The sequence below is a fragment of the Ovis canadensis genome, chromosome 10 (genome assembly GCF_042477335.2).
Source record: "Ovis canadensis isolate MfBH-ARS-UI-01 breed Bighorn chromosome 10, ARS-UI_OviCan_v2, whole genome shotgun sequence".
In the NCBI taxonomy this organism is placed as follows: Eukaryota; Metazoa; Chordata; class Mammalia; order Artiodactyla; family Bovidae; genus Ovis; species Ovis canadensis.
In genome coordinates, this window is record NC_091254.1 from 39,056,622 (window position 1) to 39,081,349 (window position 24,728).

Sequence of the window (24,728 nt, forward strand, 5' to 3'; positions counted from 1 at the left end):
ATTACTGAGGATAATGCTAAGATTATTGAGGATATTGGTTTGGCTGCATGTCACAGAACACCTGAATAACCATGGCAGATACAAGAAAGTCTGCCTCTCTTTCACACAGTAGTCCAAAACAGGGGGTCCCAGGCTAGGATGGTGTTTCTGCTCCCTGAGGCCATCCAAGGATACACACACAAGGCCAGTTCTCCGGATTTAAAGGATAAATAAACTCAGCCTCTCAGTGGGAGGAACAGTGAAGCCACGTTACAAAAGTTACACATACATGGAGGGGTAAAACAAAGTTGGGGGCAAACTGCAATAAACCTACCCCAAATAAGTAAAAACCTTATTGTTTTTAATAATATATATTAAGTTCCTTTCTTTTAATTCAGTTCTTACTGACCTATTACTTTATCATTTCCTCATCTTCCCGTTTCACTTGAAGAAGGATAAGCTGCTTTTTAACTACAGAAGTTAACTTCTACTCTAGGGATTCAGAAAAGCTCCCAGCTCCACAAGTAAGAAAACAAGCTAACAGTGGATAACAAATGTAAATGAATTCCTCTGCATCTGGTGTAGAGCAACTGAACAACAGAATTAGTGAATCAGGCAACTCAATGGTCAATTATGACTTTAATGAGTAATTCTGGTAAAAGCATTTCTGCACAGATATGCAGGTATAAAAACAGATATAAAAAGTGAACAAAAAGATTCCTTCTCTCCTTAAGGACATCTTAGAACATCCATGACTAAATTTAACTTGATATATATTCCAGAGCTTAAAACTCAAGAGATTGTAACAACTTTCTGCAGTTTTAACTTTGAGGCACATGCACTTATTATTCTAACATTGGAAATATTTTCTTGACATTTGATTTGGTACTCTTATTGGTAAGCTTTGCCTTTTAAAAGTTTTACTAGGAGAAAGTACAAGAAAAAAGTATCTATCCAGATTGCCCATCACTCTTGAACATTATCTAGGAATAACACAATCTTAAAATAGCTCAATTTTGAAAATCACTGACAAAAATTCTGGAGTGTTATTTTGGGGATCTGTTTTTGAAAAAGAAATGAGTGTTAAAAAGTAGTTTTCTTCTGACACTGGTAAGAGGACATATGTTTGTACTGTTCACAAATTCAGTACACAAGAGTTGTTTGCTTTAAAACAGAACACTGATAGAAGCAGAGAGGCCGACTTTAGGAGGTGCACTCATTCCAGGGTACTTAGTTAATCCCCCCTGGGTTTTACCAGCACATCTTTGAGAAGAGGTGCACATCCTATTCTCTCAGATATTTAATAATGATCCTTTTCTTTACACATAAAAAATACACTTACCACCTCGACAGCTCCAGTCTTAAAGGGAAAGAAAAGGTTATTTTGAGAACCCAACTCTAGGTGCCCTAACTACATTTTATCAACACAAATAGCTCTCAGTGTTTCTTAAGAGGAGGGTTATTGGCACTGAGTATAAGATAATTCTGAATTGTGGGGGACCATTCCAGACACTTAGCATTCCTGGCCCACTCACTAAAAAACAGCAAGTTTGCAAGGTCACTGTGACAAAACATACCCATCCATTTCCAACTGGATGGCTGGTTGGCCCTTGGACTGCCATGGATTACCCCTTGATGAGAACCACTGAGTTAGATGACCCAACATTAATATCTACTAACTTCATGACTTCCACAGAAAGCAACTACGGCATTATCCTCAGTAACAATAACTGAAGAGAAACACTTTGTTTTTTTTTTTTTTTAAAAAAACGTTATATTTAAATGCTACTCTGGAAAAATAAGCCGATTTCTTCAATCCATGGTGATCTGAAAGGGCTAGATGCACAATGTGCAATGCTTATTTGTCTCCAAATACACACACACATTCACAGGAAAATGACTGTTTACCATCTGCTGGCATGTCTTACCCCATTTATCTGTAGTATAAAAATATGTCCATCTACTACAATAAGATAAAAAACATGTAGATCTTCTTAATAAATTTCCTCACACTGATGTTCCTGGAAACTGCTGTTGTCTTTGTTCCAAAACTTGCTGATTTAATAGCTGCTGCTGTTTCTGTAAAAACTGCACCACTTCTGGACTTCTTAGTAATGACTTAAAAAGGAAAAAGAGAAAATATGTTTATTAGTAGCAGTATTCTTATGAGATTGTATTCATCCTATAAAATTACTCTGCTATATCCTTATACCTGATACAATATACTTACAAAAAGAATTCCTGAACTGAATTCATTTCTTCATTTGATGCACTGCAGTTAAACTTCAAATTAGTAATAATAAAATCTGGTATCATGCATCAAATACTAAAATCTAAAACTCATGCGGGAAGCCTGATTTTATTGGTGACTTTGCACACAAAGGAAATGCTTTTATGATATGCCAGCATGTATACTCTTTATAAAACCTAAGGGCCAAGAAAAGCGCTGGCCGAAGATTACAGCAAGGGCAAAAAAAAAGACATGAAAAGATAACCCATGTAAATATGGCAGTTAAATTCCACTTTAGAAACATATACATTTTTGACAAGTACTGGAGCTCAAATTCCTCCCACTAGCTCACTAAGTCATTTGGAAGAAATTAAAAATGATGTATGATTGTGTGTATAGGTATGTGTGTGTACAGGTATACATGTATAATAAAACTAATATTAGCACACTACCAAAACTTCAGAAAAGAAATACAACTGCTCTAAAACAACTAATAAGTTTTATACAGTGACCATTTTTAAATATAGTTATACTCACATGACAAATGTAAGACTAATATGTTTTTATTAAAGTATTTATATAAATTGATAAGGAAGAAAAACCTTGAGCCTAATATACTGAACAAGATAAACCAAATCAGATGGAAGTACCATCATTAAATACTGATTTTAAAATTTAACATTACAGCATAGTGCATTTCCTACTTATTAAATGCTTTTGTTTAAAATTTATTTGTGAAGACTGCTGCTGCTGCTGCTAAGTCGCTTCAGTCATGTCTGACGCTGTGCAACCCCACAGACGACCCACCAGGCTCCTCTGTCCCTGGGATTCTCCAAGCAATACTGGAGTGGGTTGCCATTTCCTTCTCCAATGCATGCGTGCCCACTAAGTCACTTCAGTCGTGTCCAACTCTTGTAAAGACTGCCCAACCTTTATTAAGTAAATGTTCAACAGTCTACTTAGCTGTTATGAGGCTACTGAACCATGAACTTGTTTAAATTACTATTTTACTATCTGTGATAAATACATTTCTGGCAATGTCCTTATGCTTAACTTTATCTCTATTTAGGATTCAATTCCTGCGTATGTCTTCACAGTAAAATGATTTCTGAGTGAAGGAATGACTATTTTAAGGACTCTTGATACAGACTGTCCAACTGCTTTCTTTGATTAATATTATAATATTATATTAGTGTTGTACTAATGTAAGATGCCATCAGAATGAGAGTCCCTTTCATGGGAGTCCTCAACATCACTGTGTGTTTTCATTTAAATAATTTTCACTTATTGAACTGATTATTATGTGATTTTTTACTGATATGAAATACATTTCCGTATCATGTAAGGGAAGCATTTCTACTTTTTTCTGTTTATATATTTTTTGCAATGTATTGAGGCCAAAATTTTTCTTCATCAATCCGTATGACAAAAATGTCAACCTTATCAAACATCATTTTTTATATATTTGTTGCAAGTCTTTTTCCTGTTATTTTCAGGTTTGCATTTTTATTTTTATGCTGCCGTTTTTTTTAACTACAGTATTCATTTTTATGTAGCTAAAAGTCATGTGTGGATATGAGAATTGGACTATAAAGAAGGCTGAGCACCAAAGAATTGATGCTTTTGAAATGTGGTGCTGGAGAAGACTCTTGAGAGTCCCACGGACTGCAAGGAGATCCAACCAGTACATCCTAAAGCAGTCCTGGGTGTTCATTGGAAGGACTGATGTTGAAGCTGAAACTCCAATAGTTTGGCCACCTGATGAGAAGAGCTGAATCATTTGAAAAGACCCTGATGCTGGGAAAGATTGAGGGCAGGAGGAGAAGGGGACAACAGAGGATGAGATGGTTGGATGGCATCACCAACTCGATAGACATGGGTTTGGGTGGACTCCAGGAGTCAGTGATGGACAGGGAGGGATGAACCACATGCTGCGGTTCATGGGGTCACAAAGAGTCAGACACGACTGAGCAACTGAACGAACTGAACTGAAATTATATTTTCTCTGTAATTTTGTCTTTGTGAGATTCCAGTGTATACTGGCAGCGGCTCAGTTCTGTTCGGGACCGGTTTAACACAGTATCACAATTATAAACTGACAACCAGTTTAAAACCATAATTTTAAACTGATAACCAGTTTAAAAATCTCAAAAGGTGAACAGTTCCATTTATAATAAACAAATGTGTTAGGTTTGGAACTACTGTGCAAACAGATATTTACCAGTCTTTTTTGATTTAATACTTGTTCTAAAAGAGTAGGTCTTGCAGGTCGATCTCCAAAAGATCCCGTTTTTTGTTTTACAATGGAGAGTATGTTGTCTGCACTTTCCTGGGATAAAAGATAAAATGCAAATAGGATAAAGAGTTGATATAATAATTCATGATAACAGGCATTTCAATGATGCTTTGCTTCTCTTCCTTCTTGCCCAGTTTCTGGGAGCCTTTGGGAAAGTCCCTCTTTAAGTCACTAGGCCACGTGTTGACAGTTAATTTTATATAACACGGCTCACTCCCTCACCCTCCAGGATTTCCAACCTGGGATCTTCAGTCTCCAGAAGTTCTCAAAAATCAACAGAGGAGCACGGGTAGAGGAAGGGGACCTATTTTAATAGCTGTGAGCGATTTTCAATATTACAAAACAATGCCAAGTGGAAAAGGAACACTTTCTTCAGATATAGCTATCCAGGTCAAACCATCTGCCTACCTTTGGATGGAATAGGTGAACTCAAAGGCCATTTATGTAGTGCTAATGAAACACTCTTTACTGCTTTTTTTGCCCAACAAAACAACAAACACCACCAACCAAAAAAATGGGGTGGGCAGTAAAATATTACTTAAAGAAAAGCAACTGATACGCAAAGATTTCAAAATCTGGAAGTCACCAGGAGAAAAATGACAAACTGGCTTTGAAAAGACTTGGAAGCACTGGTGTAAGTAATTTCCTGCCACTGGTATAAACAAAACAGGTAGTCCTGAAATCACAACATACCCTGAGGCATCCTTACTCAAAATCAGCAGCACTTACTACCAACTATGTTCCCCCAGTTACCTGGTGAAGTGAAGTGAAGTCGCTCAGTAGTGTCCGACCCTCAGCGACCCCATGGACTGCAGCCCACCAGGGTCCTCCGTCCATGGGATTTTCCAGGCACGAGTACTGGAGTGGGGTGCCATTGGTAGGACCTTAAATACTTACAATTTTCCTGGCCAACAAAATGTTAAGTTTATTGAAACATTCTGACTCTTATAAAACGCTGGCCACATACAAAAGTTCTGACAAATATAAAGTCACATAAGCCATGCCTTCTATAAATTTACCCTTATTCTGCTCTTCATCTAAAGAGCATTTAGATGTTAAGCTATTTTTTTCTCTTGACCTTTTTTTTTTTTTATATTTCCAATTTTATTTATTTTTGGCCATGCCATGTGGGATCTTAGTTCCCCAGCCAGGGATCAAATCCATGCTCCCTGCATTGGGAGTGCAGAGTCTTAACCACTGCACCACCAGGGAAATCCTTTGACTTTCTTTCTACTGGCTTTTGAGTTATTTATTAGAATATTCACCTTATCTCTTTCACTATGAGTTTATCAATCTAATGTTAAGAAACATTCAATCCATAAACATTTTAAGCCTCACCAAAAAAAAAAAAAACCAAACCCACACACCTGTAAAAAGAAGACTCTGATACTCAGAGAAAACAAAAATAATTTCTTTCTCTCTCGCCATAAGATTAACTACTTATGGGATTAATTCATCCTTATGTACACTAGAAATGGGATGCTGAAATTGACAGTGGAGTTCCCTTATTCTCACCACCTCACACACATCACTGTGCATTAACACATTCAGAATGTCAGTAACATAAAATCATAGAAGCTTGTAGTGAAAATAACCTTCAGTCATCCAGTCCTAACTTCTGCAAGTGCTGGAATTATAGAAATCTTCAACACTTTTTTTTCTAAGGAGTTACCATCTTTTGAGGCTACCCATCCTGAATATTCATTGTAAGGACTGATGCTGAAGCTGAAATTCCAATACTTTGGCCACCTGATGCAAAGAACTGACTCATTGGAAAAGCCCCTGATGCTGGGAAAGACTGAAGATGGGAGGAGAAGGGAACAACAGAGGATGAGATGGTTGGATGGCATCACCGACTCAACGGACATGAGTTTGAGTAAACTCCGGAAGTTGGTGATGGACAGGGAGGCCTGGCGTGCTGCAGTTCATGGGGGTCGCAGAGTCAGACACGACTGAGCAACTGAACTGAACTGATTTGGTTTTGCGTAATTAACATTTAGGTGGCATTTCCTTAGGTTGGGCTGAAACACACAACCCCTGTAACTCACCTGAGTCCTGGTTACTTCAGAACTATGCAAAATATCTCTACTGCTTCTTCCAAATGATAGCCTTCTTAGACGTTTTATGATAATGCTCAATCCCACAGGTCACTGCTTTAATCCCTGACTTCTTTCTGTGTCATTCACACAGCACCATTTTTAGATACATGGACTAAACATTATATACATCTTTTCCTCATTTAACCTTGATTTGTGTCAGGAACACGGATTTTTTTTTTTAAGGAATACTGATTTTTAAATACGTTAATTTCTAATCTTGCTGCTCATACTATGGCAGCACACCCCGTCACCACCTACCAGTCCTTCTATAGCTATCTCCTAAAAATCTCTTCATCTAGAGGCCCTTGACTTTAACCCACACCATTACAATAGGAGCCCTTCTTACTGCCTAACTAGGAACTTTCTTTGAAGCCTCCAAATCCAAATCCCACTGCCTGGCATTCAGTATCATTAAAAAAACTGGCTTCAAACTCTTTCCAAATTTATCTTTTGTCAATTTTCCACACAGATACTCCACTTTAGCTAGAAAGGTCCCCTTGTTGTCTTCCGAAAAGTAGCTCCTGTATTCCCACTTCTCCTTCCTTTACTAAGACGTGCTTCTCTTTCTTTTTACCATCAAAATTCTAGGAAAGCGGGATAGCATGTGGATAAGACTGAAGGTTCTAGAACCAGACTGCTTGGGTTTGAGTACTTGCTGGCTGCATGAACTGGGCCAAGTTACTTAACCTCTCTTTGCCTCAGTTTCCACTTATGGAAAGTAAAGTATCTCACTGCTGAAGGGGTGAGACTCCATTTATAGCTGAGCACTGTGCCTGGCCTCTGAGTAACTTAGCTGATTAAACACAGACTATTAGCCATCCTTTCTAGCTTATACTGAGTTGTATTTTCTCTGCAAAGCCTTTCTAGAATATCTCAGCCTACAGTGATCTATCCTCTCCACTACTAAAGAAAGCAGCACTTATAGTTGGCCCTTATTGTATCCTGACTGTTCCCATTAACAAAGACTTAGAGCTCCCGATTCCTCAAACTGATAGTATCCTTTAAGTAAATGGCTATTATTCGTTGCGTATAGCAATTCTCTTTCCTAAGAAATCATGCAAGTTATTTCAGAATAGGAAAAAATTTAAGTTTCTTGTTGCAGGGGGTGAAGGGAGAGATTCTAATTCAGGTATCTACTTGCCTTTTATGTATTTTCTGCAAACTGTAGGTGTAAATGCTTGACAATTTAAAAAAAAAAAAAAAAGAAAGAAAGTGGTTACAGGTAAAACATTTCCTTCCTGAAAAGAAGTGTATCATCTCATTCTGTAAAGAATTCTGAGGTGAATGAGTACCTTTGGAACAAACAGAGGGTCAAACGACTACCCTTACTTTCATTCTTGAATAAGGGAGATGCTTATTTACTGAGAACTGGAGTATTAAGAATAAAGTTAACTGAGAGAAAGACACTGAGAACAGAACTAAGCACTATTAATAAGAACAGTACTGAGATAAGATTAAGAATATAACACAAAGAATACTAACAAAAGTACTCTTTTTTCCACTTTAGCTAGTGGAAAGGTGCTGACAACAGGGTACTCAGATTAGGTATATTTAAGAAAAGGATACTGAGAATAGGGTAGTGAAAAAAGGAAGATATTACCTTCTCTAAATGACCGATTTCAGTTGGGTTCCTAAGTCTCTGCCTGCTCCTCCAGTGATGAATCAGCTCAATTTACTACCTGACCTTCCAGCCCATATCCCAGATCTTTGCAATTACAGCTTTGCTACCATGTCACACCATTTTCATTGAGATTTACTCATCTCTACAAGAGGGTACCAAAACTGTTCGGGCTTTGTCTACGTTTGCATAAACTTGAGGGCAAGCCCTCGCTAACTTTCTGCCACAAGCCCAGCCACGAAAACCTGGCCCCTTTGGGAGCCGGTGGGCAGGCGCTGGAGCTGCAATCTGCAGCAGGAATTGGATCTCTTTTTTCCACCTCCCACTCCCCCAGACCCCAGGCCATACCTCCAGTTTGACGTTTCCTGAGCTGCCAGCCGTGGCTGCCCCACCGCAGTTCAGGGCCTGGTCGCTTTTCTTCTTCTTGTACTTGTCCTTGTACATCTTGTTGCGGTGTTTCTTGCACATCCACGGCTTGCGCTGCTTGGCCACCTGGCTCGTGGTCTCGCTGCAGCCCTCGTACGTGCATGTCTTGCTCAGGCCGCCGCCGCCGCCGCCACCGCTGCCCCGTCTCCGGGCTCCCCCGCCGCCGCCCTCGCCCCCCGAGTGGGTCTCCTCGTCCTCCAGATCCTCCAAACTGGCTGTGCTCTCGCCTCCTCCCGGGGGGTCCGAGGTGTCCAACAGGTCGGCCTCGTCCTCCCCCGCCTCCTCCTCGCCATCCCCCGCCACTTCGCACAGGTACCGAACGGCCTTACCGGGCCCGCCGCTGCCCCCCAGGACCGGAGCCTGCCGCAGAACGCCCTCGGCCGCGGCTTCGTCCTGCCCGCCACAGGGATGCATCACCAGCAGCGCGAACTGCGAGCCCGCGGCGCCCGGGACGGGGGCTGGAGCCAGGGCCTGGCCCGGGGCAGGGGCGGGGGCCCCGGGGCGGAACGCGCCGCTGACGGCGCCCGGCCCCGCGCCTTCGGTGACACCCTGCACCTCCGTACTGCTGAGACTTAGGTGTTGCGGATCCACGATCCCGGCCTTTCAGCACCTGGCGGGCCCAACTGCACCTAGCAAACCAGCTTCCCCCAACCGCGAGGAAAACCCGACAGGGCTCCGCGACGGCGCCCCACTGCGCCTGCGCGTCTGCCGCCGGCGCCTGAGCGTCTCTACGCTCTGTGGCCTTCAGGGAACCCGGCGTCTCTGAAGGGTGGGGCTGAGCGGTCGCCCGAGGTGCTGACTGCGCATGTGCGCTTGGCGGTGGCGGGAGATTGCCGCGTCGCGCGCGCGGTCCCGCGTCTGGTAATGCGTGCCCTTGAGGTTTTGAGGAGCTGGGCCTGGCGGCGCTTTTTGACTGGAACCGACTCTGCCTAAAATGTTTGAAGCACTTTTTTTTTTTTTTTAACTGAAACTCCACAGTGTAAATTCACATTGTTCATGAGCCTTCTTATGCGGCATCAGGACCCGCATTATAATATTTCACCCCACCCTGACAGGAATGGGAGCCGAGAGGCTGAGCTGTGGCCGTGTCACGACCAGGCCTCACTAGATAGCAGTCAGTGAAGGCAGAGGCGGCCGATGTGAAAATGGTACCATGGAGGAGAAGGAGTGAACCGGACCCGAGCCGGGATGTATTTCGGTGGAGAACTAAACGGTTTACTCTTGAAACCTTTTTCTTTCTTGGAAATTGGTTGATCATACGTGGCCTTTGGGTTTCCCAGGCGGCTCGGTGGTAAAGAATCCGCCTGCCAATGCAGGTGACAAAGGAGACTTGGGTTGGGAAGATCCTCTGGAGGAGGAAATGGCAACCCACTCCAGTATTCTTGCCTGGAAGATCCAGGGAACAGAGGAGCCTGATGGGCTACAGTCCAGGGGGTCGCAAAGAGTCGTTGGTGGCTGAGGACGCACAGCTCGTGGCCTTTGCTATGACCTCTAAGGTAAGTCTTCAGTTTTCACGAACTATAGTGACGGGAATGTGTGAATAGGATTAACGAATGGCAAACGTTAAAAAGACAATGATCTGTCATTCCTACCAGTTATGCAGTTGCTGTCACTGAATCTGGACTCAGTCAAATCGGATCCTGCCATGTCCTGAGCAAAACTTTCAGGTAGATGTGCTCTCTCCTTTTTTTTTTCTTCCTCCTTCTCTAGTCAGAGTTCCCATTCCACCCATTGGAAAGGAAAGCGATGGTTACCCAACAAATGTTCACAGCAGAGTGTTTGGACGTTGCTATGTCCTGGTCGTAACTACAATAAAAAATTTTTTTAACACTTTATTTCTAAAAAAATTATTAACCATCATCTGAGCCTTCAGCAATTTAGTCTTTTCATGTGACTAGAGCTAGTTGATGGAAGCCGGCTGGTGGAAGGTCTTGCCCCAGTGTTGATGGCTACTGGTCAGTTCTTGTAGTAGTTGCTAAAACCAGCTACATTTTAAGGAGAAGAAGGAGGTTTGGAATAGACCAACCTGGGTGGCACTGTCCTGTGTGACCAGGGCTAGTGACAATCTCTGTGAGCTTCAGTTTTCTTGCTGGTAAAATGGGCAGTTGGTTGTATGTTAGAGCCAGTGGATGGAAGTTCGTTGTTATACTTTATACTATTAATTGTTACATTAAATTACATAATTATATTTAATATATTAAATTACATAAATTTACAATTAATTTATGTTAAAAACAAAGATCACAAAACTCATCTCTTCATAATTGTTTTACTCTTAGCTACGCTGATAAGATAAATTATGTTGGTTGTATCTGTCTGTGGAAATACTGTTTATTGGTGTGATACTGCCTATCTCTTCTCAGCTCTGCATTAAGAGATGTGTTGGTAGCTTGAAACCAGCCATTGTGGAAGTATTAACACCATGGAAATTGTCAAATGCTACAAAGGAGGGCTTGAATTTATTGTTGGTTGTCTCTAGATTTAAGAAAGTGATAGCAAAAATGTTAATGAAGATTAAAGTTAAAATGTTTCATGTCTGTGGCTGTCGTATAGTCAATACCACCCATCCATAATTGAGGAAATATTCTTTCATTCTTTGACAACTGTCATAATTGATTTCAGCAAAGAAGCTGCGTACCTGAGTGAAGAACATGTCAAGTTCTGGCATACATCTTCACTGTTTCACTTTTGTCCTGAAAGTAAATAAAAATATAAGCCAACATTCTTGTCAGAACTACACTCTTGGACAGTAATGTGCACAGGTTCTTTACTGTATTAGCCAGATATCAAGCATTTATTTATTGTTTGAATTTGTGACACTATTGTTGGGGAAAAAAACTGATAGTGGATTTTGCAAGAAATGGCAAGTCACACCGAAGTATAAGTGTTTGGAGTTTACAATTAAGAGTCATGTATTGTATTATTGATTGTAAATTGTGTGCTAAGCATTCTTTATATCAGTTAACTGGTTTAAAAAAATACTAGCACATCACTGAGGGAAGTACTATTTAAATCCTAGTTCAAATTCCTTTATATAGTATTCAATAAATGACAGCAGATTGGTTTTTTTTTTAAGTTTTATTGAGACATAATTTACACACCATTAAAGAACCTATTGTAAGTGAATAACTTAATGGTTTTTGGTGAACTTATAGAGTTGTGAAACCATCACCACACTCTAGTTTTAGAACATTTTCATCACCTGTATAAGATCCTCCTGTCCAGGCTCTGTCAACCCCTGCTCCTTCTCCCAGCCCCAGGAAGCCATTAATCTACTTCACATCGCTACAGATTTGCCTTTTGTAGGCATTTTATATAAGTGAAAGAGGAGAGTGAAAAAGTTGGCTTAAAGCTCAACATTCAGAAAACGAAGATCATGGCATCTGGTCCCATCACTTCATGGCACATAGATGGGGAAACAGTGGCTGACTTTATTTTTCTGGGCTCCAAAACCACTGCGGATGGTGATTGCAGCCATGAAATTAAAAGACGCTTGCTCCTTGGAAGGAAAGTTATGACCAACCTAAATAGCATGTTGAAAAACAGAGACATTACTTTGCCAACAAAGTTCCATCTAGTCAAGGCTATGGTTTTTCCAGTAATCACGTATGGATGAGAGAGTTGGACTATAAAAAAAGCTGAGTGCTGAAGAATTGATGCTTTTGAACTGTGGTGAAGAAAGACTCTTGAGAGTCCCTTGGACTGCAAGGAAATCCAACCAGTCCATCCTACAGGAGATCAGTCCTGGGTGTTCATTGGAGGGACTGATTTTGAAGCTGAAACTCCAATATTTTGGCCACCTGATGCAGAGAGCTGACTCGTTTGAAAAGACCCTGATGCTGGGAAAGATTGAGAGCGAGAGGAGAAGGGGACGACAGAGGATGAGATGGTTGGATGGCATCACTGACACAATGGACATGGGTTTGTGTGGACTCCGGGAGTTGGTGATGGATAGGGAGGCCTGGTGTGCTGCTGTTCATGGGGTTGCAAAGAGTCGGACATGACTGAATGACTGAACTGAACTGAACTTAATCATATAATACGTGGTCTTTTCTACCTGGCTTCTTTGACTTAGCATAAATGTTTTTAAAATTCATCTACTTTGTTAATTGTATCAGTAGTTTGTTTCTTTTTATTGCAGAATGTTATTTCATTGCCTTGTTTGTCTGTTCACCATCGGAGTCACCATCGGAGGACATTTGGATTCTTTCCAGCAATGTTCTATAATAGCAACAAGTTTTTATCTAAGATTTAGCCTAGAATGGGCTCTCAAACTATTTCCTGAATGAATATATTAACAAGTGAATGAGTCAAGGTGAAAGAAGGAACCTGGATGGACACAAGACTTTTGGGCTCTAGGCCTGGCTCTGTCCCTAAGTGTTAGTACGACTGACCAGGTGGGGACCTGGGCTTTCTGGGCTCTGGGTCTCTGGGCTTTCGTTTCTCAGCTATAAAATGATCAAGTTGGTCTAAATGATCTGTAAGCTGTGTCCTGAGTTTAGATTATAATATACTGTAATGGTCAGTGCTTAAGCCCACTGCTTGGGATCCTGATTCTATTGGTCTGGTGTGGGACTGGGCATGTATACTTTTAGAAAGCTCTCTAAGTAATTCTAATAAGTAGTCAAGAGTGAGAACCACTGATTTATCTGCTAAAGCTAAAATGTAATCTAGTAGATTTATGTATGCAAACAGATATCCTTGCTATGAGATTCATTAACAGTATATTTGTCACTAACCAATAAGATTTTGCATATATAGTACTTTTAAAATGGTAGAAACTCGGATTATAGTCAAAGTAAAATTTTAACAACATTTCTATCCATTTATCTTCTTTGAAAAACTTACTACTAAAGACAAGGCATTGTATAAATTCTGAGGGGCTTTTTCATTTCCTCTATTGCTTGCTTTACTGTTTCTCCATAACCGTGTACATTCTTTCTTCTGTGTTTTTGAAAACAATGCTTATCTGTGATCAAGAGAGTTCCTTTAAATGGGAAACTGAGATGAAGAAGTGAAGGTTTTCTTTCATGGTGTTTGGTATATATGGGCTTTTTGGCTGCCTGTTAAAGGGGATTCACACTGAGAGGGAATATACTGCCTGTTAGGAAGATCTGCTGAGACATAGAAGGTAGTGAACATGAAGATTCCAAGAGGGAAGCTGAGCCTATGAAGCTGGATTGGAGACATAGTTTGAACAAGTTAAACTGGGAACAGGGTCCTTCTGCCTAAAAATAATTGATTGCATATAGAGGTAGACATGAACCAAAGGAAAGTTTGAAATACAATATTCAAAAGACTCCCAGGAGACCTGAGTGTGAGAGGATAATATTGTATAGACTAAAGTGATTGAAGAGCAATTATAGAAATATGTCAGGGAGCTGGGAACAAACAGCTCCAATGAAGGTTAGAAAGAGTGCAACATGTCATCATTGTTAGCAAATATTTAAATGAAGTTTCCCACTTTATATAAGTGATTTGAGGATCATGGCAATGACCAGAAGCATGCCCTGCAGTCTTTGGTGTTTGTCCTCGAAGTGTGTTTTGGCACCCCTCAGTCTCACTGCTGTGACGGGTGAGCCCACGAACCACCTATTTCGCATGGGAATGACTCATCACATGGCAAGTCTGGGTCATCCCAGGAGTCTTGACAGACTGCGAGAGGCTATTTGATGTCCAGCAACTCCTTACCTGTGCCCTCAGCCCATCTTACGGGCTGACTTTGTCCTTTAAAGTGCTCAGAATGCAGTACACAGAGAACAGTAGTCCATTTCTTCTAGAACAGAATCACCAGTGCTTTATGGACACTTTGAAGATCAGTGTGCTTAAATAATTTCTAAAGCTGTAGTGTACAACTTATGAATATACTTTTTCTTAAACTTTGGAACACTAGTTCTATTCCTAGCCAAAAAGGTTTTATCTGCATGAGGCTATTTTAGGTTTGCTAGTCTGAGCCTGATTGACATTTATGGTCAGTGAAAATCTACTTATTCTATAGGTATCCCCTTCTGTGTGGCTAACTTCAGCTTCTATCTCAGGAGGGCCTCTAGACCTATTTGTAATGTAGCCCCAGGGAACACGACTTCTTTAAAAAAAAAAAAAAAAACAGGTTGAATCAATTCAGGAGTCATGCAAATATAGTTAAAAAATACAAGGAGAATTGTTGATAGAAGTGCTTTTTCAAATAAGGTAAAAAAAAAAAAAGAGCTAGATATCACACCATTGGTATTATGTATACTCACCACTGCTTTTAATGAACTGCTCTGTCACATTTTAAGATTAGAAGACAAAAACTTACTAAATTCAAGGCTGTATCCTCTGGGAGAGCAATAAAAATACTTTTGAATTGAGAATACAACTTTAAGTGCTAGTGAAATTCAGCAGAAAAATTAAGTCAAAGTGCCAAGCTTATTCACCAAGTATTAATAACAGAAGTGTTTATTTCCAAAAGGAAACAAAAAAGGGAAAGTAATTGTCAGGTAACTTCTAGCTGGGCAGTAACTCCAAGGTGATGTTTAACACTACATACATTCATACTAAGTGCATTCGTAACACTCAATACATCTGTATTTACTCAATATGGTAAGAGACTATCTTGGATTTTTCTTTTCTTTAACAAAGTAACTAAATATTAAAAACTACCTGAATATACAAGCTACTATACATAAAATAGATAAGCAACAAGGATTTACTGTATAGCACAGGGAACTATAATATCTTGTAATAATCTTAACAGGAAAATAAGCTGAAAAAAATATATATATAACTGGATCATTTTGCTGTATACCTGAAACTAACACAATACTGTGATTTTAAAAACTGAACAGTATTTAAAATCTTTTCCCCTTCCAGCCTTAGAAATACATATAGGGCAAATAAAGAGTATACTAATGGTATGTCAGTATAGCAAAGGACCAAGCTGGAAAGGCAGCAAGCCTTCTAGAACAGTGATGAGCTGGGCATGGGTTGCAACAGTATTTCTGTCATCCCTCTGTTAGCTACTGCCTTCTGAGGGTCAAATGTTAGGTTCTGGGAGAGGAATCCAACCGAGGCCCTTGGGCTATGGAGCTTTAAACTGCAAGCATAGGGTAGCATCATCCCCTCCCCTGGCATGGTAAGGAACTAAGATCCAAAAGCAGAACCTTGACTGCAGCCCTAATCTGCCAGCTCAGCTAGGGAAGCACTAGCTATTTCCCAGGTGAGATCACGTACCAGGGTCCAATCCTTGATACTGATCAGAGTTTATTCCTTATATAGTTGGCTGACATATGAAGCTCTGCCTGCAAGGGATCCACCTTGGACAAGTTATCCCTTACCTCTAAGATATCATTTGCTTGTTTAATTGAGCTTAACGTGAGTTGCCAATATAGGAAGAAATAAGTCAGTATTTCCCTTCTCTTGAATTTACACTATGCTGCTGATTTGGAGCCTGGTGGGCCACAGTCCCTGGGGTTGCAAAGAGTGGGACACGATTTAGCAACCAAACAATAACAAAGCTGAGTTGGTGTCTTGAATAAAATTTGTCCTGATGGTTAAATAAAATAAAATGGTAACTTATATTTTGTTTTGGATATAAAATGCATTTGTATATCTGATATTCTGAAAATACCTAGCATTTCAAAGGAAAGTATAAAATCAAAATTGGCTGAACATTTGATAAAGGCCTATGATTTGTCAAGGATGGGAACTGTGAGTTTGAAGATTTATTCAATCGATCCATCATTCTTTTTTTTTTTTTAACTGTATTGAGATAGTTCATGTATGGATGTGAGAGTTGGACTATAAAGAAAGCTGAGCACCAAAGAATTGATGCTTTTGCACTGTGGTGTTGGAGAAGACTCTTGAGAGTCCCTTGGACTGCAAGGAGATCCAACCAGTCCATCCTAAAGGAGATCAGTCCCAGGTGTTCACTGGAGGGACTGATGTTGAAGCTGAAATTCCGATACTTTGGCCACCTGATGCCAAGAGCTGATTCATTTGAAAAGACCCAGATGCTGGAAAAGATTGAAGGCAGGAAGAGAAGGGGACGACAGAGGATGAGATGGTTGGATGGCATCACCGACTCAATGGACATGGGTTTGGGTGGACTCCGGGAGTTGGTGATGGATAGGGAGGCCTGGCATGCTGTGGTTCATGGGGTCTCGAAAAGTCGTACACAAATGAGCGACTGAACTGAACTAAACTGAGATAGTTCCATATCATAAAGTTCACCTACTTAAAGTATACAATTCAGAGTTTTAAAATATATCTATGGAGTTGTGCACCCATCACAATTATATAATTTTAGAGCATATTCAACTCAAAAAGAAGCCTTACACTTATTAACAATCATCCCCCATTCTTTGTTTTCCCTCCCCCAGCCCTTGGCAACCACTAGTTTCTGTGTCCACTCATTTGCATATTTTTGACATTTCATTAAATAGTATCATAAAATATGCGTTCTTTTCTGAGTTTTTCCTCTCCAATCCATTTCATTTAGCATATTAGTCATTCATTTTTTTCAATAAACATTTGTTTAGCTTCTATTATTACATAGTGCTATAGGCCCTGGAAATATCAAAATAAATAAAACACTCTTCTTTCAAGTGGTCCTTGACACTGTTATTAAGTCAGGATTCTCCAGAGAAACAGAACTAATAGGATATATATATATATATATATATATATATATATATATATATATATAGTGAGAACAAAAAAGAATAAAGAGTGTCACTCGTTATCCATTTCTATAATAGTAAGTCACAATCCACTGTTGCTGCCCACCAACACTGCACCCTGAGGGGAATTCAGGATGATAAAAAGGATGAGGCATTCTGTGCTTGGAATAATTATATATATGTATCTTAGGAAGAATTTCAGTGACCTCATATTCTTGCCCCTCCTCATACACAGAAAAGCACTGAAATTATTAACTTGAGATATTTGTTCTTTGTCATCAGCAATAATTTTTACCAACTTCTGTGTTTGACTATACGTATTTCCCAGCTAAACAATTCAGATATATGCTGGCTCCTCCCCCACCTCTCGGGAGCAGCTCCTGAGAACTGTCTCCCAAGTTAGAGTCTTCACTGAGCCCCTGAATAAAACTTGAATGCACAATTCTCCTGGTGTGCATTCTTCTTTAAGTCAACTATATATATATATATATATATATATAACTATATAAGTTGACTTTATATACATATAAGGAGATTTATTATAGAAATTGGCTCATCCAGTTGTGGAGGCTGAGAAGTCCCACGATCATCTGCAAAGTCGAGAATTCAGGTGGTATATTCAGTCCAAACCCAGAGGCCTGAGAACCAAGAGCGCTGATCTAGAGCAGAAGAAGATGGATGTCCCAGCTTGAGCAGAGGACAAATTCGCTCTCTCTCAGTCTTTCTATGCTATTTAGTCCCACAATAGATGGTGTGATGCCCACCCACATCAGTGAAAGCAGTCTTCTTTAGTCAGTTGATTTAAATGCTGATTTCGTCCAGAAACGTTCTCACAGACATATCCAGAAACAATGTTTTTCCAGCTATCTGGGCATCTCTTAGCCCAGTTCAGTTAACACATAAAAATAATTATCACCTGTTAGATCCAAAGGTCCCATGTATTTTATCAAATAGTTTATAAAATTCCTTATCCAAAAATGAAGTTCACATTTAATATAATATACTGATGCACATAATTTAAGAATCAACATTGTCCTGAGAAGCTGGGGACAGGGAGGAATGGGGAATTGTTGTTTAGTGAGTATGGACTTTTAATTTTGGAAGATAGAAATGTTCAGGAAATTGGTTGGACAACAATGTGAATGTATTTAACACTACTAAAACCGATGGTCAATACCGAAATCAGATTGATTGTATTCTTTGCAGCCAAAGATGGAGAAGCTCTATACAGTCAGCAAAAACAAGACCAGGAGCTGACTGTGGCTCAGATCATGAACTCCTTATTGCCAAATTCAGACTTAAATTGAAGAAAGTAGGGAAAACCAGTAGACAATTCAGGTATGACGTAAATCAAACCCTTAGGATTATACAGTAGAAGTGAGAAATAGATTCAAGGGGTTAGATCTGCTAGACAGAGTGCCTGAAGAATCATGGATGGAGGTTCTTGACATTGTACGGGAGGCAGGGATAAAGATGATCCCCAAGGGAAAAAAATGCAAAAAAGCAAAATGGCTGTCTGAGGAGGCCTTACAAATAGCTGTGAAAAGAAGAGAAGCAAAAAGCAAAGATGTATCCATTTGAATGCAGACTTGAAAAGAATAGCAAGGAGAGGTAAGAAAGCCTTCCTCAATGATCAGTGCAAAGAAATAGAGGAAAACAGTACAATGGGAAAGACTAGAGATCTCTTCAAGAAAATCAGAGATAGCAAGGGAACATTTCATGTAAAGATGGGCTCAATAAAGGACAGAAACGGTATGGACCTAACAGAAGCAGAAGATAGTAAGTAGAGGTGGCAAGGATACACAGAAGAATTATAAAAAAAGATCTTCATGACCCAGATAATCATGATGGTATGATCACTAACCTAGAGCCAGATATCCTGGAATGCAAAGTCAAGTGTGCCTTAGGAAACATCACTATGAACAAAGCTAGTGGAGTTCCAATTGAGCTATTTCAAATCCTAAAAGATGATGCTTTGAGAGTGCTGCACTCAATATGCCAGCAAATCTTGAACACTTAGCAGTGGCCACAGGACTGGAAAAGGTCAGTTTTCATCCCAATCCCAAAGAAAGGCAATGCCAAAGAATGCTCAAACTACTGCACAATTGCACTCATCTCACACGCTAGTAATGTTCTAAATTCCCCAAGGCAGGCTTCAACAGTACGTGAACTGTGAACTTCCAGATGTTCAAGCTGGTTTTAGAAAAGGCAGAGGAACTAGAGATCAAATTGCCAACATCTGTTGGATTATCGAAAAAGCAAGAGAGTTCCAGAAAAACATCTATTTCTGCTTTATTGACTATGCCAAAGCCTTTGATTGTGTGGATCACCACAAACTGTGGAAAATTCTTGAAGAGATGGGAATACCAGACCACCTGACCTGCCTCTTGAGAAATCTGTATGCAGGTCAGGAAGCAACAGTTATAACTGAACATGAAACAACAGACTGGTTCCAAATTGGGAAAAGAGTACGTAAAGGCTGTATATTGTCAACCTGCTTATTTAACTTCTATGCAGAGTACATCATGAGAAATACTGGGCTGGATGAAGCACAAGCTGGAATCAAGATTGCCAGGAGAAATATCCATAACCTCAGATATACAGATGAAAACACCCTTATGGCAGAAAGTGAAGAGGAGCTAAAAAGCCTCTTGATGAAAGTGAAAGAGGAGACTGAAAAAAGTTGACTTAAAACTCAGCATTCAGAAAACTAAGATCATGGCATCTGGTCCCATCACTTCATGGCAAGTAGATGGGGAAACAGTGGAAAGTGTGACAGACTTAATTTTGGGGGGCTCCAAAATCACTGCAGATGGTGACTGCAGCCACGAAATTAAAAGTCACTTCCTCCTAGGAAGGAAAGTTATGACCAACCTAGACGGCATATTAAAAAGCAGAGATATTATTTTGTCAACAAAGTTCCATCTAGTCAAGGCTATGGTTTTTCTAGTAGTCATCTATGAATGTGAGAGTTGGACTATAAAGAAAGCTGAGCACCAAAGAATTGATGCTTTTGAACTGTGGTGTTGGAGAAGACTCTTGAGAGTCCCTTGGACTGCAAGGAAATCAAACCAGTCAATCCTAAAGGAAATCAGTCCTGAGATTCATTGGCAGGACTGACGCTGAAGCTGAAACTCCAGTATTTTGGCCACCTGATCCGAAGAACCGACTCATCGGAAAAGACCCTGATGCTGGGAAAGATTGACGGCAGGAGGCGAAGGGGACAACAGAGGATGAGATGGTTGGATGGCATCACCGACTCGATGGACATGAGTTTGAGTAACCTCTAGGAGTCGGTGGTGGACAGGGAGATCTGGTGTGCTGCAGTCCATGGGGTCACAAAGAGTTGGACACGACTGAGCGACTGAACTGAACTGAACCGAACCTGTACATTTAGATAGGGCAATGCCATATTTTTAAATGGGTAAGGTGGAAATTTCTTATGTGTATTTTAGCACATTTTTTGAAAAAAAAAAAATCAACATTGCCCTAAAGGTAATATAAAGGAAACATAAAAGGTTGTTTATAATCAAATTATGTGTATATCTAACAGATTAGTTTTCAGGCAGTTAGGCTGGAAAATAAAATGATCTAGTCAGATGTCTTCATTTGTTAAAAATGAGCAAGAACATTAGAAGTCTTTTGTTTCAAAGGGTACAGGACAAAGAAAGAGCAGAGGCATTGGAGGACACCAGAATAGAAATAATTTAGGATAAGTTAAAACAGATCATTTCATATGATAAGAAAGAGGGGAAAACATTTAATTGAAGTAGGGAAAATACTCAAAGACAAATTATGGACTGCCAAAGGAAGGAAGCAATGAAGAATAAGTTGGACATTATTTATAAATGAAAGGCAAAATTTTTTTTATATTATTTATCTCAGATTACATTTCTTCTGTCTAAAAATCCTACAATTTATCGGGTGCTGCATCTAGCCTCTAGAATTTAAAAATGTGAAAGACCATCCTCTAATAAGTAACAAAGAATAAAATATAGGAAAAAGAAACAGCCATCAAAAGGCTATGGAGAGATTGTGCTAGATCTCTGGGGAGTCTTGAGTATCAGAAATATATGGAAAAAAAACCAAGTAACCAACAAATAAATGCACAGCTTCAAAATGTAAGTTTCATAACATAAATATCAAAGTACTTAGAAATTTTTTGTTATATAAAAAATGAAATATTTGAAAAAATATCTTTCATTGAAATACAATGACGTGTCTGTTTCCTGTGTCTATGTTTTATCATTTTGTACTATTAGTTTAAAACGTCCTGTAGATTTTTACAATAAGTACACAGGCTGAAACCATTCTCAACTATATATATAGTAGGAAATGCTGCCATAACTTTGATTCTTTTCAAACAAGTGGGTGTGAAAGTCTTAGCTGGATCCCAAACGTTTTTAATTAGACTGATGAAATCATGCTTTGTCCTCAAGGTTCTTTTGAAGCTCAATTAATTTTTCTTGAAAATTCTGGTTAACGTGTTCCACATCTGCTTAAAACCACCCCATCTGGTGTTGTAAAATGTTAACTGATCTTTAATCATCATAGCTTCGACATGAGAGCAATGTATTTCTGAGTCAGTATCCTTTCATCTCTCTTCATGTTAGATTGACTATGGTGCAAAGCTGGAAACTATTAAAATCCTTAGTGAACACGGTTATTTTAAAATATTTGACTTGTTGAAAAAGTCAAGATAATTCCCTGCACTGTAATAAGATTGATTCCCTTTCTTTTAAGAGGGACCTATTAATCTTGGACTTCCCCAGTGGCTCAGTATTCTTGCCTGGAGAATCCCATGAACAGAGAAGCCTGGTAGGCTACAGTCCATAGGGTCACAAAGAGTCGGACACGACTGAGAGTTGCTTAGTGCTGTCCATCAGATTTCCCAGGAAAGAATACTGGAGTGCCATTTCCTATTCCAGGAGATCTTTCTGACCCAGGGATTGAACTCACATCTCCTGCTTGGCAGATGGATTCTTTACCATAGAGCCACCTGGGAAGCCCAAAATATGCATAGTAATATACAAAATATAAAATATTTATTAGTTGAATAAAGAGAAAGATCTTCTTTAGCTTAAAAGATAAACCTGTTTTACAGTATTTCAAATTTGATATTTATTTTTTCATTGATTATATAAAAAATTCCACAAAAGTCCATAATGTGAGCCAAATCTTTACAAAACAAAATCTTGAACCATTTTATTTGGACAAGACATTCAAACTCTTCATTGACATTTGGTAAATTATGGGTAATCTATCATTGAAGGTATTACTTTTAAACATTCATTGATCTATGGTGTCTTTCTCTGAGATTCTTGGTATTGTAAGTATTGTTGATGAATAATGAAATGACTTTAAAAACATTTGGTGCTTCTTTTTTAAATTAGCTCTGAACTAACATTACTGATGCTTCATCTGTTAAATAAGCAATGGTGAGGATTTCAAATATTGAAAATTCTTTTGTATTCATTGTCAGTCATTTCAAAAATAACATTTTTTCTATTATTTTTTCTGGCCTTGGAAATTTTCTATATGCAAATAGTAAAGCTTCTTTATCATAGATGCTTTCATCTACTTGTTTACATTATGCAGTTGATTTCAATGTCTTTTGTATTGCTTTTAAACCAACATTACAATGGAATAAAGGAAATGATTTAATTTGATTTTTTCATCCTTTTTGTAGTTATCGTTTTTATAGCTAAAACTAATTTTTCTTGAGTACTGTGTGACATGCTATATTTCATGATCATTAATGTTGTTCTGTAGAAAACAATGAGACTCGTCTCCTTCTGCATAGAACACTGTCAAACAGTCCAGTGACAGTATTGCAGTTTTTAGTATTCTTTAAATATCGGAAATTATATATATGTATCATTTCCAATTTGATCAACATGTTCCTTTGTAAAATGTTCACTTAATCTTGATGTTTTCATTGGCTTAATTAGAAAAAGTGCATTGGCAGAGTCAGCACACTGGTGACTGTTCATTTGTGCAAAAACCTGTAAAACCCAGCTTCAAATATTTAACTGAATATTTGCCGACATTTAAAATTTATATTTGACATTTTGAAAGAAGAGCTAAATGAGGAAATCTGTACATTTACTTAGAATCACTGTGATTATAGAGCTACAAATGCAGACCAATGCAGTTTTGTTCCCTAGACACAGTATTTTTAAATGATCAGCCTTTTTATTTGCCTTGGGTCAGCAATAGTTTATTTCAGCTATTTCACTAGTGTAAACTAAGAATATGGATTTTTTTTTTTCACTACAGATACTCATTTATTCTTGTTGTAAATCTACCAGCCTTTTATGGTTGAATCTATGATTTTAGTCTGAAATCTAAAGCCTTGATTTGAATTAATGGCATTAACAAATTCAAGCCAACTTGAGTTTGCGCAGTTGAAGGTGACTCAAGACTGTTGACATGTCACATGAATTTAAGATTAATCCCTCTTGCTCTGATTAAAGAATAGAATTTGGGCAATAAAATCTGATACTACCTACCTGAGCTTAATGTTATTAATTTAAAGCTAGAATCTTACATGCTATTGCTCAATGACTCATGAGGAAATTAACATCTTTGCTGACCTGGATGAAAACCACAGTAGAAGCAGGAAAATATGCTGCTGAAACTGGCTCTTTCAAGGCATAAACTTCACCTTGCCTTGAAGATTCAAGGCTCTCTCTTGATGGTTTAATCCCCATATAAGCCCTATCTTTGGTCACAGACCTTCCTGGACATGTGTTGTTCAAGGTCATCTGTAGCTGCCCAGAGAGTAAATTTTACCTCAATCCAGATTTGCTTGTTAAGACCTATATGGGTAATGTTATAGGCCACCAAGATCACCTGAAGTGATCCGTACCTGCAGGTCAGGCAATATAGAGAAAGCCCCTTGCCTGTATACAAAGTCACCAGATCAAGATCTTTATGCAGCTGAGGCTTAATCTCACTCACACAGGCTGAAGCAACTAAGAACCAACTTCATGAAAAACTAAGCACCAAGTATTAGCTGTGAAAAAACTTTTCAATGATTTAAAACCAAGGTCCTGAGCTTGGTATAGTCCTCTCAAAACTGAAGTTATCCCAATCAATTCCTCCAGCCTTTAGAAGCCTCACTTTCCACATGTTTTAGTTTTGGTCTTCAAATTGATTCAGGTGTGTGGCAACAATAGAATTCCTGATACCAAACCCTGGGGCTAGATCTGGGCTTGCCCATCCTGAATAGCCCCAGCACTCCACTTTTCTCTTACCTTCCCCGGGCACAAGGCCTCTAAAACAAGCTTATGCCAAGGCTAAGAGAGGCCCGGAGTGCATGTTTTCAGCAGGCAGGTAGACCCAGGAGAGGGCTGGGGGGAAAAGAGGCTGAGCTCCAGCTCCCAAATCTACCACTTGGATTATTCACTGCTCCTCT

The 24,728-nt window shown here is 39.3% G+C and overlaps 1 protein-coding gene across 1 annotated transcript; it reads right to left on the bottom strand.

Moving 5' to 3' along the window:
- Positions 1-599: 599 nt before the first annotated feature.
- Positions 600-9,412, bottom strand: RFXAP (regulatory factor X associated protein). Its single transcript, XM_069602233.1, has 3 exons — positions 8,571-9,412; positions 4,431-4,538; positions 600-2,097 (listed from the first exon to the last, which is right to left on the bottom strand). Exons 1-3 carry the CDS (start codon positions 9,060-9,062, stop codon positions 1,987-1,989), a joined length of 711 nt encoding a protein of 236 aa, XP_069458334.1. The 5' UTR covers positions 9,063-9,412; the 3' UTR covers positions 600-1,986.
- Between the last annotated feature and the right edge of the window lie 15,316 nt (positions 9,413-24,728).